This window comes from Merops nubicus, unplaced genomic scaffold (assembly GCF_000691845.1).
Source record: "Merops nubicus isolate BGI_N331 unplaced genomic scaffold, ASM69184v1 scaffold7828, whole genome shotgun sequence".
In the NCBI taxonomy this organism is placed as follows: Eukaryota; Metazoa; Chordata; class Aves; order Coraciiformes; family Meropidae; genus Merops; species Merops nubicus.
Genome location: NW_008623563.1, coordinates 24,414 through 36,648, shown reverse-complemented (window position 1 = coordinate 36,648; position 12,235 = coordinate 24,414). Strand labels below are relative to the sequence as shown.

Here is a 12,235-nt window from a genome sequence, read left to right as displayed (position 1 = left end):
TGCTCGGGAGGAGGGCTGAGCAGCCGGGGAGCTGGGGGGCACGGTTCCCTGCAAAACCAAAACACAGCTGCTAGGGCTAATTTTAGGTTTTCTAGTCTTGATGTTGCCCCTGTATTCCAGCAAGCTTTTAGGAAGTTGTAAGCATTCCTAAGCTTGTCCCCACGTTACAGTGGGAATGTTAATGTGACCTTTCTCTAAAATTGTCTTTGTAGAGGCCTCTGAAATAATGAGAGACATCGGAACAGCCATCCAGTATCTGCATTCGATGAACATTGCCCATAGAGATGTCAAGGTGAGGCCTGAAGGTGTGTGGGCAGGGAGAAAAGCTTGTAAGGCAGACAAATAAATGAGCACTGGTGGCTTAAATAGAGCTAGGAGTACAGTCAGATGGTCAAAACTTTCCTATTCCTCTGTCAATTCAAATGGCTTAATAAGTCTTAAATCCTGTTTTCTTCCAAGCTCTTCCTTCTTTTGTATATCCCTAAACACTAGCATGGGAGATGACATAGCTTCCTTAAGACCGAGGAACTGGAAAACAAGTTCAAGGAATTGCAAATTCTGGAGATGTGCCATTGTCCCTGTTCTTGTGCAGAAGAGCTTGTACTTCCCTCTGTGCCACTTCTGGTTCTGGAGAGCTTTTATGCAGTGTGGAGCAGGAGTATAATTGACTCTACTTTCAAGAGACAAAGGGAGGAGAGTGGGAAGGGGCCTCTGTGTGTCTGAGTTGATTCTGATGGAGTTATATCAGTTGCTCATAGAGAGTTTGGCTGATGAGTTCTCTTGCCTTCCAGGTCAGCTACCTGCATGTGGTACAGAGGGCTGTCAGATTGACTGGTGTTGATCAGACAGAACAATCCTAGTTAGTGCAATGAACTAGAGGGAGGTTCAGGAAGCCAGACTTGACACCCTGATGAGAGGGCTGTGGCTTGCTCTTCTGAATACTATGTTAAGAAGGGTATTGATCCTTAGTCTGAGCAAAGCCACTGTGTGTTCTGAGAGAATTTTCTGTGTGTTATGGTGAGCATGTGAGACCCAGGTATTTTTGCTGATCCAGGCAAGTGGGAATGGTTTGGCCTTTCAGCCTCATTAGAGACATCTCTTCATTGTCCAGTTTATCCTTTCTCTTGGTGGTCTTTCAGCCTGAAAACTTGCTGTACACGTCTAAAGAGAAGGATACTGTACTCAAACTCACAGACTTTGGTTTTGCCAAAGAAACCACTGTACAAAATGCTCTGCAGACCCCCTGTTACACTCCTTATTATGTGGGTAAGTTACCCAAGATACATTTCTTTTGTGTTTCAGTCTCCCATCCCTTCCCTTATAGTGGATCTGTGGACTGTAGGAATGGATGGGAAATCTTCTACTGTGGGTGTAATGCAAAGAGGCAGCCTTCAGAATTTAGACTGGGATCCAACCCAAACCTACTCTGGTCCTGGTACAGTTCAGTGCTCTTGCTTTCTTCCTTGGCTGCAGAGGAAACAACCTTAACAGGGGACACAAATGAGGATCAAGGAGAGAGAATATGTTGCTTCTGATTACACTTGAAGTAATCCTGATGTTTCCTGTGAATGATGCAATAAAAGCCATAATCTGAATTCAGCTTCATGGTTATTTGGGTGTTCCCTGGCAAAAATTTCCTGTAGCAATAAATAAGAACAGGGAGAGTATTGCCTCAGCTTAAAGCTGTCAAGTGGAGGAATTAGTAAAAATACCAATGTGACTTAATGACAGCTGAATTTTTGCCTGTGTTTTGTTCAAAGACAGAGCACTGTGTAATGAATGCCACTGTAGACTGTCCTTTATACACTCATTTCAGAGTACATCCCTTTTGGTCTTTAGCAGTCATTCACCATATGGTGTGACTGAGGCAGTCCTTGGAATTTCTTTAGGGGAAAATGGGCTTATTTTTTTGGAAGAGTTAGTTCTCTTATGCAATGTAAGTTTTTGTAGGGTTTTTTTGTGTTGAAAGATACTGTTACTCATCATTAGCAGATAATTACGATAGCAATACTATTTTCTGATTCTTCTATATTTTTACAAGCTGGAATTAGTGATAAAATGTTAAGGAATTTATGCACGTGTGGTTTTATGCCTTTATATTTGTATATAAACAAGCTGACGTTACCCTTCTCAACACCTTTTTATAAACCAGCATGATTGCTCACATGTTTAGAGAATTTTCCTTACAAAATTAAGCTTCCTGGCAGTTCACCTCCCCCAGGGGTAAAAAAAAAAAAAAAGTAAAAATCCCCGCTGAATGTATCTTTCTATAATTTTGTTACTTAGTAAAAAACTATAATGTTTTGGGGGCTTTGGGAAAAATACAATGCTCTGTATTTGCTGGAGGTAAACACACTCCACCTAAGCATTGTTCAAAATTTTATCGCAGCTCAAATAGGTCCTTACTGTTCTGATTTCTGGAACATATGCTCCTGCCTCTTTCAGTGCAGTGTCTCCCTGTACACATTTAGCTATCACTCCTTCTGCTTTTCTTTAATCTTAGTACTCTCTTGAGCAGAGAGACACTAAGGTGAAGAGTCGGGCATTTTGCCAGCTCTCTTCCTCCTTCTTAAAGCTACATAAGATGGGTTTAGGAACTTTCAGTAGAAAATAGTACCCAGTTCCTGCGGTGAGTTGCATTTTTTTAATGCCTCTGATTGTTTGTTGTTGAAGCATGCTGCTACTTATAAGGTGAGGGAGATAAATGGAAATATCTGGTATTCTGCTAATTTCCCATGTTAATCTTTTTCAGCCCCAGAAGTCCTTGGTCCTGAGAAGTATGACAAATCATGCGATATGTGGTCATTGGGTGTCATCACCTATATTCTGTAAGTATTTGGAAAGAGGCTTGATGAACAGAAAAGGGATACTTCTCATTAAATCTGTGCTTACAAGTAATTTAGTCACTAGGATCATGCATCCTGCAGAACAATATAAGCTTGTATGGGACTTCTTAAGAGATGAAAGGACTTTCCTAGTAATGAGAGTTCTTTCGTCCACTCTTACAGCCTGTGTGGGTTCCCTCCATTCTACTCCAACACTGGTCAAGCCATTTCTCCAGGGATGAAAAGAAGAATTCGGATGGGGCAATATGGGTTTCCCAATCCAGAGTGGGCTGAAGTATCAGAGGAAGGTAACAATGCTCACTGCTGCTGATGGGGGGGGGTGTGTGCTGCTCCACAGGGGTGAGTGCTCACAAGAGACTATTTCTAAAAACCTGTTGTAGTTTTTCTTTCACTTTCTTTTAGAACTTAAATTAATTTTTGGTAAGGTGATACAGTGAACGACTGGGAACTGGGATACAAGCCAGCTACCTAAGTACTACAGATAGTAAATGACTAATGAAAACTTTCAGATTCCTAATGCTAGTGAATGCTGAGATTAAACCCTCTGGAAACAAAAGTCTTTAATCCTGAGAAAGGAGACTGCCAGGACAGCTGCAATGCAAGCAGAGTTGGGAGAAAGGCAAACTGTCTTAAGAACTCATTCAGTCTTTGCCCTGCTTGGTGATAGAGCCAGCAGGATGGCAACTCTTCACACTAGATTTTTGTGATGTGGGAACTCGCCAGCCACTACTTAAATTGAGGCAACAATTTATTTTGTATAAGTCATTGACCAAAAGCTGCTGCTCTTCAGCTGTGACCTGGATGGGCTCAAACCAGCATCCTGAAAGTGGAAGGTTTTGATTCTCTGTTATCCTTGAGGGTCTTATAAGCTGGAAATGTCACCTGCACATCATATTAGAGAGAGAGGTCAACAACCTCTGGGCACTTTTTTTTTTTTTTTCTGGCAAGCCTTTTACATTGCTGTTGCTAGCATCTTGTCATTGTCTGGTGTTTAGCAATAATAAATTATCGTTGGATAATGCTGTGATTTGTGGCTTTTTAACCCCTCATATGATCTCATGGCTGCATGTGCAGCACAGACTACTGAAAACTAATGTGTTTTACTTATATTTTTCTGGCTGACTATTTTGTCTGCCTTGGATCTTGTTCATATTGCAGCAGCTTTCAAAATGCTAGGGCAATTTGGTGGGACAACATGTACCTGGAAAATTTGTAGGGTTTCTCCATGCTTGCCTGAGTGAAGGTAGATGCCCTTTGCCTTTGAACCTAAGATCAGTGAGTTTTTGTGGATTCTTTTAGGCTGATAAGGCACCTTCAGCAGACTGCTGCCTTTTGCCCTCCTTTGGTTCTGTTCTTGTCATGATTTTCTTTATCTAGTCATTCCATCATTGTGTCATCTGTGAAGGCTTCCTCTAAATTCCCCTCTGGCTTTCTGTAATCATCTTAACGGGCTCTGTTTGTGGTCCTCTCCTTTTATTTCTTTGTACATTTTAGACTCCAGGTAATCTCTACTGTAAAACACCTTTGCAGCCTCTCTTGACAAATCAAAGTTTTAACTTGCACCTCTGTCAGCTTCTTACAAGCATTTAGTCATGTTGCTTTCAATGTTTCTAAAAGAGAATTCCTACTCAGAAGTTTTTCTAGGCTCCCCCAAGGAAGTTACGTGTAAGTCTTTCTAAATAATGTTCCTTGGGTGCACTGTTGCTGCTCTGTCCACCTGCATTAATGAAACTCTTGTCTAGACTCATCATCTTATATCTCAGTTACTTACTACTCTTGCTTTGGCGGATTCTATGTTCACAGAAGGCTGCTGCAAAGCCTGTTTGTGCAGTCCATTTCTTTGGCTTTGTTGTCTTTTTAGTGGCCTGTCAATTTTGAAGGAGAAGTTTATCCTTTTTTTCCCCCCCATAGTCTGTGCTAGTTTTTGTCTTCCATCATTTCTCAAAACATCAGTTTATACATTCATTCAGCCCATAATGCCAAGCTTGTCACCCTCTTTCAGACTGGAAGCTTTCTGTTCCTTTTTGTCTCTTTTTCTCAAGGCCTTGCTCTCAAAACAGTTGGTTTGGTGGTGTAGGTAGCATAGCTGGAATCCCCAAACCTTCATCTTTCCTTCTTACCTCTTGTTTTGGATGTTTTCCTGTTCTGCCTCTTTAAACTTAGTAACCTACCCCACTGTACATGGCTTCTTAACATGGTAACAGCAATAGGTAGGTGTTTGGAGTTATGCAAAATTGTCTTTCTTCACTCAGCAGGTCTTTGTGTTCTCAAGGTTATTTGAGAACACAGTAGGACTACAGCATGCCATGTTGGTCTTGTTTTTCAGCCAAGCAACTGATTCGCCATTTACTGAAGACTGACCCGACAGAGAGGATGACAGTTTCTCAGTTTATGAATCACCCTTGGATAAATGTGAGTTTTATACCTCTCTTTATGGGGTGGATTGTTACATGCAGAACTTACACCTAGCTCCACATAGCACAGCAAGAGAAGGATGGTGATTACTATAAAAAAAACTTAATTAACCTATTGTGCCCTCCACAGAGGGTCATCTGCCTGTAGAACCACAATTCTTCTTGGTGTTACCAGAGAACACACAAAGAGAAACACCCACAATAGTGTCCTTGGAAGCAAAAGCCAAATGTATCTATATCTTCTGTGAGCAGGCAGTCTCTGTTGACTCTGCAGCATATGCATGTGTTACTCTCTTTAAAAATATAAAAATAGACTGTGTGTACTTACTTCATCAGTGCAGGATTTAAAGAAAGCTATTATTAGTGGTCTTGGGCACCATTGTGCATAGCTGTGTCAGTTTGAATACAGTCCTATGCTTAGTGGGAATTCTCATCCTTGGCAGAGTTGGGAAACACATGGGGGAAGAGCAAGGGTCTCAGCTTAGTGACCTCTACGGGCCTGCCAGATAGGGTCTTACACAGAGCTATTAATGGTCCCACTTCAGGTTTCATTCTATGACTTGGTTAAATTTACTTTTCCTTAAAACATTTTTTTTTTAAAAAAAAAAAAGACTCTAATAATATATTAATTATTTCAAACAAGACACAAACATCCCGGGAGGTAGTAGGCTGAGTGTCAGGCTATCATCTCTGCTCTGTAGATATCACGCAAAACTATAGATTATACCTCTCACATTTTTGCCTAAAAGGACACCAGTCTTGTTTTTGCTGCCCAAAGGATCATCAGTCAGGAGCAGCGTTGCTTGTACTGCAGAATGCCCTTTTCTCCCATTGTGCTTTGTGTCTATGTTGATCCTCAGAGGAAGGGGCAGAAACAGAGGCATGACTAACAGTCAGCATTTCTATAATGCCTGTTTGGGGATAAGAAAGCCCTTAGAATCACACAGAGATGTAGCTGTGTAACATCCTGATGAAGCAGATAAATGTCTTCACTGAGAGTTGTGAAAGGTAAGAAATGAAGGTTGCAAAGACTCTGTATAACTGGAACAAAATCTAGACAATATTTCTAAGTCTTTTTTAACCAAATATAAATGTAGTCACTGTTCAGAATAAATACCTGCAGCTTTAAGTGCTTGAAGACCCAAGAAGGAGGTGTTCAGAAGTCAGCAGGCGATGAATTTCACAGAATGAGTGCCTAATAGCTAAGGAAGCTACCACCTACGGCGACACATGTTACTTGAAATATGCACATAATGAATTAATGAGGAGGAGATTATAGACAAGGCCTATAGACTCTGATGCATCAAAGAGCTGTGCTAGAATCCCATTCCTGGAAGAATGCCCTAGGAGCTGCAGGTTGGCACTTTCCTCTGCTGAGCCTTTTGTTCCATGAGGCAGAGGGAGGGAGAAGGAAAGGCCAAAAAACAGTGAGTGTCTGTGTTCTTCCTTTTCCAAAATCCCCAAGTGGGAACGTGTGTGGGGAGATGCCTTGCCCAAGCATCAGACGAGGGTGCTTGTCTCTCCTCTTAAAAATTGTCGGTTTAGGTGGGACATGTAATCTTCTAGTTAGCTTGTAGATAAGTTTGGGTTTTTTAATAAGTAGCAGCTTATAGCAGGTAGGAGAGCACCTTCAACACCTGCTCAGGGACACCACAAAAGCCAGTCTGCTGGTTTTCCATTTCTCTCTTCCGAGCTGTATGTGATAAAACTCTACCCTGGCCAGCTAGTGTCCTTTTCCAGAGGATGCAGAAGTCATTTCTGCTTCCCTATCTGTAACTGCTGCAGGGTTGCTGCGAGCTTGGTGGAGTATAAGCACTGCTTCCAGTGTAATACTCATTTCACAGTGACATGTTGTCACGAACCGGTGCCGAAAGTGGCTGATTGTCAGGCTGCGACATGTACAGGAATCTCTGTAGGTTTCCTGATGTGCAGCTGTGTCTGGTGGAGCATGCCTCAGCAGTAAACAGCAAGTTTGGGTAGAAAGCATAAGACTATCCAAATAAAATTATAGTTTAGGTTATGGACTGGCAAGAAACACCCCGTGATTCTTGCTGAATTTAACTAGGGAACTGTGCTTTGTGCTTTAGAAATTGCACCTTATTCTAATTTAAAGTCCTTATTGGCCTTTCATGGCAAGTGAGCATAGATCTCGGTTTTATGTGGAAGAGCATCTCAGGCGATGCGCTGTCTTCTGAACGGTGTCTTACTCTGAATGATAGCATCATTTCCTCTTTTGGGCACACTTAACTGAGACAACCAGTTCATCAGATCATTAATGTGTATGTACAAGAAAATTTCTCCTATGACACATCATAGAAGATAAAGGTCACAATAGACACTTTAAAACATTGACTAATAAATTGTGAAATGACAATTAAAATTTAAAATGTACATAAAAATATATCTAACACAGGTTATTGGCTGCACTGGAATGGAGCAGAGTGAAAGAAACTTAGCACTGCTTTCTCTCCTTTTGTTCTTTAAAGATACAGTCGTGTGGGAACTATAGTCCTTTTCTATCTCACACATGAATTTGCCTGTGGAGCGATTGGAAGAGTGAATAATGAGGGCCACTGAAGGACATTAGAGCAGGTTTTATGCCCTTCATGCATATAGAAGAGCAAACAGTCACTTCCCAAATATGATTTTGCAGAACGCTTCTTTTGGTGTTTTTCCCTTTTCTCAGAGGTCGATGGCGGTGCCACCAACGCCTCTTCATACTGCACGGGTCCTGCAAGAGGATAAAGACCACTGGGATGAAGTTAAAGTGAGTCAATCATAGTTCAAATTTCTTGATGTCAAGTCTGGTAAGAGATTAGATGGGGTGGTTTCTCTGTAGATGCTTATTTCCTTCGAGATTACAGCTACTTTGAGTACCAATGTTAAACAAAGGTAGCCTAAACAGTTTTGATTAGGACAGTAATGCATATGATAACTGTTTAAAAAATAAGAATTCTATTTGAGCTTTATCTGACAGCCTTGCAGCTGTGCCAGATATCAACAAAGATGGTTTATGATCAAAGGTATTAATGATGCTACCTGCTGAGACACTTTATGTAACCATAGAGGAGACGGGACAGTGTTGAGGGAGTCTGAAGTTCATTATAGTGAAGTGAAGAATTCGATGAAAATGTAGGGGGACAGGGTGGGAGGGTTGAAGTACGTTCTGGTTTTCTACTCTGCTGATCTTGTAAAACAACATTAAATAACCTCAGCCTTGTCTCGTTATGACATTGGGGGGCGGAGAAAAAAAAATGTATGTCTTTCCCTTAATCTAACCAGGTGCCTCACCTACTGCTTGTGCTGATGACAGTTGAATGCTTCCTTCAAAGTGAAACTATAGGGCAGACTAAAAGTTGTTTGCAAGCCATAACTCTTTCCTGCTGGCCTTTGTCAGGTTGGCATGCTTTTACAATTAATTTTGAATTTTCTGTGCTTACAATGCTTGGCATTTTGAGAATTGCAACATTCCTGCAGTGTATTTTACTGATGACTGATTTTATTTAAATTACTGATGTATAGTTTCAACTGTTGAGCTATGTAATGGTAAAATTTCATAGGACCTAGGCAACATTTACCTCCTTAGTCAAAGGCATCAAACAGACATTTTCACTTAGCCTTCTTCATTTCCATGGTTTTGAGAACTAATTATGCTTGTGCTTTTTATGGGTCCCAGAGGTATTCCCTTGGGCCACCGACATTCCCATAATATTTAATCATTTTTCCTTTCCTGAACTAAATGCCTAGATATTCGTTTACTTAAGCAGATTTTTGTTCACAACCTTAATAAAAAGTTTAGAATTTGACTGCACTTAAGCAATCATTCAAACTAAGGAAGCATGTGAATTTGAAGCACGTACTTTTAAAGACCTTTTTGTGGACTCTGTATTCAGGTTGCTGCTAATCCAGACTGGTAACGGAGCAAGGAGAGCAGTGTGCTGAGTCTGGTGTAAGAAGCCCAAGCTCAGGAGCTGGTGAAGGCCCAGAGCCAGCCTGTAAGAAGTGCTGGGCGTAGGGGTATGGTGGAATATAGGCCAACAGAGTGTGGTCCTGCATGCTCACATATGAAACAGCATGTGAATAGTTCCTACTGAATGAGTCCATGAGGAGAATGAAGCCTTTAGTGCAGTGCAGCAGAAAGGGCTCAGCTGTTTCTGGCTGTAGTGTAACAGAGGGCTCCTTTTTGTACATTCATCTCCTGGCAGTGGTGTGGAGTGGCTGTGCGCTCTCTGCCTAAAGGTTTTCAGTAAACTGCTTCCTTGGTTTCAGGAGGAGATGACCAGCGCGTTGGCTACCATGAGAGTGGACTATGATCAGGTGAAAATCAAAGACTTGAAAACCTCCAACAACCGCCTCCTGAACAAACGCCGTAAGAAACAGAAGCAGGCAGGTGCCTCTTCTGCAGCCCCCGGGTGCAATAACCAATGAGAAGAGAAGTCAAGGACCTGCGGGTGGGGGGTAAAAGTTAAAAGGAGCAATTCAAAATCAGTATGATCAACTCAGTCCATGGAGAAGCTACCCTGTGAAGAGGGAGCAGCGTGGAAGATTACATTTTGATAACTTGAATCAGAGCTTTGCTTATAAAGGCTGATGTGTATGACATGATTCTGTTGAGTATTGCTAGGCAAAGTGCAGTAATACCAGAAATGTCACAGGTTTTTGTTTTGGCTTTAACTGTGTTGGTTGGGAGGAGAGGACAAGAGGCTGTCTGAGCATACTAATGCACTGAGTCTTTAACAGCCATCTGCAAGAGCAACTTCTGCTACGGTTTTAAACTTGGGAATAGGAAAAATGCCGAGTGTTCTGCTAGGAGTGTTTTAGTAGTTTAAACACGAGTACTAAGAAAGGAGAAAAATGTCACTGCTCTTAATACGAGTAGCACAGGTGCAGTTCTATTACAGATACATCTGGACAGCATTTGATGTTAGAACTGGTAATGGTCAATATTTCCAAACTCACCTCCTGTAGTTGCAGAGTATCACCTAAACAGTTATTCCTGTTACAGGAACAAACATCCATACACTTCCATTTTCATCAAGTCTTCATGTAGTCTCCTGTGAAGTTTTGAGTTTGTCATGGACTCTTTCTTGATAACATGTAAGTTTTCTAAACTGCAATCGTTATGTTGTGTCTGTGCCACTGTCAGATCTCTCTCTTGCAGTGTTTTTAATTTAAATGGTACTTCATGTGAGGATTTCATTAGTTATAAGTACCCTGCAGAGAAAATTGTTGTTCCTCCTGGATCCACAACCTCTAGGGCTTGCAGCTGGGCATGCAACTCACAGAATCACATAATGTTAGAGGTCGGAAGGGACCTCCAGAGATCATCGAGTCCAACCCCCCGAGTCCCAGTTGCATACAGAAGACTGCTCTAGAAGAGAGGCTTCTGAAATTCGGGAAGAAGTGGCAAATACATGTTCTCTGAATGGACCCTGGTGTCTGCCAGCATCCCTTCTGGTAATTATCTCCAGATCCTGTGCCTAAGATATGCTGATCATAGCAAATTTTGGGGTGCTGGGATTGGTTTGTTTCCTAAGGTCAGGCAGGGGGAGGTTACTACTTTATTTGCAGTGTTTTCTTTGCGTTTCTGGATCCAGAGATCTTCACCACCCAAGGGAGATGACCTAGAAGTATATCCATCCATTGTTGGTTTTTTTTTTTTCCTATGCTAATTCTGGTTTTATGGGATCCTAGCCTTGGCTTGCTAATGTGTTTTACTTTGTGATCAAAATATTTCGTCTAGCTGTATTTTAGGGTTTTCTGTAGCTGAGGTGAGGCAAATATTTGTGAAAGTATTATCAGAGTCTATGATGAAAATTACGTGCTTCCAGGATGCAGGCAAAAACTACTTTATGGTAGGCACAGAGAGTACTGGTGTGTTAATGGTCTCAGAAAAATGTTAAAAGATAAAAAGGAAAACAAGGCTCAGAGAGATTCTGAATTGTCAGATCTGACTGCTGCATAGATCTTGTTACCTCCAACAAAGATCACCTTGAGGCATTGGACCTTGTCTGGGGACCCCTGTTTCCATCTTCAGAGTGTCGAGTGAGACCTCCGTTCCTCTTTGTGAACTGGCCCTAGGGTTTTATAAACTGATTTTAATAAACTGTGTTACAGCGTTTCTGCCTCCTGTCATCCCTGGGTTTGTTGAGATGTTGCAGAGTTTGTGTTGCTTTGTGAGGTACATCTGTGTGAAGGTGATTGGGAAACGGGACAAGGAAAGTGTTCAATGATGTCCACGTTCAAAGGCTACCCAACTCTGAGCATTTCTTAAAGCTTACAAGGGTTTTGTTTTAAATACCAATCTCTGCAAAGATGTATTTTTTAATTGTTTCATGTTTATCTAGATATCTCTATGGTTATAGCCTGCTTTATATTTATTTCATCATCATTACTCCTACCAATTAATCAAATACTATTTAAACAAAGAGTTGTGATGTGTTCAGGGTGCAACAGCTGTGATTAGAGCCAGATCCACATTACTGTCTGTTTATACAAAGTTTTTGAGGGTTCTATATACATCACTCCTACTTTCCCACTTCTGTGCCCCATCAGGGTGATACGTGCTCCCACTCTCCCAGTTAACAGAGCAGCCTGTGTATAATGTGGTGATGTCCCGGCTGCCTTGGGTATGGCAGTAGTGAAACTTGCAACCTGCATTTTTCCTTCTGCCTTGCCCAAAGTTTGAGCCAGAGCTCCTGGTTTCCAGCTAGTGCCTTCTTGCTTGTCAGTTCATTCTGGAGCTTGAAGACACCTATCTGTACCTGAGTGGTTTTCCATGGTGCAAAGCCCATCTGCACCATGGAAAACCACTCAGGTACAGATAGAAGAAACCATCTGGTTTCTTCTTGCAGGGTTCCAGTCTTTACCACACTGCAGTTTGGAAGCTGGAGTGATGGACTGATGCACTTGGGCACAGCACCTTCAGAATTCAGTCCCTGTGTAGAGGACAACACCATCTCGTTTAATCTGGGA

The 12,235-nt window shown here is 41.7% G+C and overlaps 1 protein-coding gene across 1 annotated transcript in view; it reads left to right on the top strand.

The window, feature by feature from the left end:
* The window catches only part of MAPKAPK3 (mitogen-activated protein kinase-activated protein kinase 3), a 46,130-nt gene extending 36,245 nt beyond the window's left edge, over positions 1-9,885 (top strand). Inside the window, exons 4-10 of the mRNA XM_008945105.1 lie at positions 213-292; positions 1,140-1,266; positions 2,753-2,828; positions 3,009-3,133; positions 5,173-5,258; positions 7,947-8,027; positions 9,530-9,885. Of these exons, the coding sequence (XP_008943353.1) occupies positions 213-292; positions 1,140-1,266; positions 2,753-2,828; positions 3,009-3,133; positions 5,173-5,258; positions 7,947-8,027; positions 9,530-9,688 (734 nt within the window). The 3' untranslated portion in view covers positions 9,689-9,885. The remainder of the gene's footprint in view (positions 1-212; positions 293-1,139; positions 1,267-2,752; positions 2,829-3,008; positions 3,134-5,172; positions 5,259-7,946; positions 8,028-9,529) is intronic.
* The last annotated feature ends 2,350 nt before the right edge of the window (positions 9,886-12,235 follow it).